The 2504-nt window shown below is 49.7% G+C and overlaps 1 protein-coding gene across 1 annotated transcript; it reads right to left on the bottom strand.

The window, feature by feature from the left end:
• Positions 1-229: 229 nt before the first annotated feature.
• Positions 230-2267, bottom strand: LOC140918009 (uncharacterized). The gene is made up of 2 exons (XM_073361536.1): positions 1359-2267; positions 230-771 (listed from the first exon to the last, which is right to left on the bottom strand). The coding sequence occupies exons 1-2, from the start codon at positions 1939-1941 to the stop codon at positions 230-232; spliced, it is 1125 nt and encodes a 374-aa protein (XP_073217637.1). The 5' UTR covers positions 1942-2267.
• Positions 2268-2504: the final 237 nt, after the last annotated feature.

The following is a 2504-nucleotide window of genomic DNA, read 5'->3' as shown; positions in this document are numbered from 1 at the left end:
CGCCCCTTGGTTCACTCTACTTCCCTGTAAGCTAACCACCCTCCCCTCCTCCCTTTAATCACCGCTTGCAGAGGCAATAAAGTCATTGCTGCTTCACAGTCATGCATTCGTTATTCATTCATCACACAAATAGGGAGATGACTACCAAGGTATCCCAGGAGGGGTGGTGGAGGAGGGAAGCAAAATGCCACACAGCACTTTAAGCACAGCACTTTAAAAGTTTACAACTTTAAAATTTATTGAATGACAGCCTTCTTTTTTTTGGGCAATCCTCTGTTGTGGAGTGGCTGGTTGGCCGGAGGCCCCCCCACCGCGTTCTTGGGCGTCTGGGTATGGAGGCTATGGAACTTGGGGAGGAGGGCGGTTGGTTACAGAGGGGCAGCAGTGGCAGTCTGTGCTCCAGCTGCCTTTGCTGCAGCTCAACCATACACTGGAGCATTCTGGTTTGGTCCTGCAGCAGCCTCAGCATTGAATCCTGCCTCCTCTCATCACGCTGCCGCCACATTTGAGCTTCAGCCCTGTCTTCAGCCCGCCACTTACTCTCTTCAGCCCGCCACTTACTCTCTTCAGCCCTCCACCTCTCCTCCCGGTCATTTTGTGTTTTCCTGCACTCTGACATTATTTGCCTCCACGCATTCGTCTGTGCTCTGTCAGTGTGGGAGGACAGCATTAGCTCGGAGAACATTTCATCTCGAGTGCGTTTTTTTTTCTTTCTAAGCTTCACTAGCCTCTGGGAAGGAGAAGATCCTGTGATCATTGAAACACATGCAGCTGGTGGAGAAAAAAAAAGGGACAGCGGTATTTAAAAAGACACATTTTATAAAACAGTCGCTACACTCTTTCAGGGTAAACCTTGCTGTTAACATTACATACATAGCACATGTGCTTTCGTTACAAGGTCGCATTTTGCCTCCTCCCACCGCGTGACTACCCCCTCAACCTTCCCCCCTCCCTGTGGCTAACAGCGGGGAACATTTCTGTTCAGCCACAGGCAAACAGCCCAGCAGGAATGGGCTATACTGAGTGTCCCTGAAGAAAAGCACCCTATTTCAACCAGGTGACCATGAATTATATCTCACTCTCCTGAGGATAACACAGAGAGAGAAAGAACGGATTTTGGTTGAATGCCAGCAAACATACACTGCAATGCTTTGTTCTACAGTGATTCCCGAGTATGTGTTACTGGCCTGGAGTGATAAAGTGTCCTACCATGAAGGACGAAATAAGGCTGCCCTCCCCAGAAACCTTTTGCAAAGGCTTTAGGACTACATCTAGGAGAACCGCAAATGCCAGGGCAAAGTAATCCTTTCACATGCTTGCTTTTAAACCATGTATAGCATTTTAAAAGGTACACTCACCAGAGGTCCCTTCTCCGCCTGCTGGGTCCAGGAGGCAGCCTTGGGTGGGTTCCGGGGGTACTGGCTCCAGGTCTAGGGTGAGAAACAGTTCCTGGCTGTCGGGAAAACCGGTTTCTCCGCTTGCTTGCTGTGAGCTATCTACAACCTCCTCCTCCTCCTCATCTTCTTCGTCCCCAAAACCTGCTTCCGTATTGCCTCCATCTCCATTGAAGGAGTCAAACAACACGGCTGGGGTAGTGGTGGCTGAACCCCCTAAAATGGCATGCAGCTCATCATAGAAGCGGCATGTTTGGGGCTCTGACCCAGAGCGGCTGTTCGCCTCTCTGGTTTTCTGGTAGGCTTGCCTCAGCTCCTTCAGTTTCACGCGGCACTGCTTCGGGTCCCTGTTATGGCCTCTGTCCTTCATGCCCTGGGAGATTTTCACAAAGGTTTTGGCATTTCGAAAACTGGAACGGAGTTCTGATAGCACAGATTCCTCTCCCCAAACAGCGATCAGATCCCGTACCTCCCGTTCGGTCCATGCTGGAGCTCTTTTGCGATTCTGGGACTCCATCATGGTCACCTGTGCTGATGAGCTCTGCATGGTCACCTGCAGCTTGCCACGCTGGCCAAACAGGAAATGAGATTCAAAAGTTCGCGGTTCTTTTCCTGTCTACCTGGCCAGTGCATCTGAGTTGAGAGTGCTGTCCAGAGCGGTCAGAATGGAGCACTCTGGGATAGCTCCCGGAGGCCAATACCTTCGAATTGTGTCCACAGTACCCCAAATTCGAGCTGGGAACGTCGATTTAAGCGCTAATCCACTTGTCAGGGGTGGAGTAAGGAAATCGATTTTAAGAGCCCTTTAAGTCGAAATAAAGGGCTTCACTGTGTGGACGGGTGCAGGTTTAAATCGATTTAACGTTGCTAAATTCGACCTAAAGTCCTAGTGTAGACCAGGGCTCTGTGTAGCCAAGCACATGGTGAAGTGTTATTTTATGGTATAGCACAGCTGATGTGATGTTTTCACAATGAAACCTGAAACCCAAAAAGGAAACTCACCTGTTCTTAGGTTTTGTTGCAGACCTGAGCCTTAGACCAGAATGACTGAAATTTCATGAAGGTTTCTGAACACGGGACCAGCTGGGGTAACAAATCCACAGCTTCTTA

Source organism: Lepidochelys kempii, chromosome 10, assembly GCF_965140265.1.
Source record: "Lepidochelys kempii isolate rLepKem1 chromosome 10, rLepKem1.hap2, whole genome shotgun sequence".
Taxonomy (NCBI): domain Eukaryota; kingdom Metazoa; phylum Chordata; order Testudines; family Cheloniidae; genus Lepidochelys; species Lepidochelys kempii.
The sequence above is the reverse complement of the archived record's forward strand: the minus strand, read 5'-3'. Positions and strand labels throughout refer to the sequence as shown.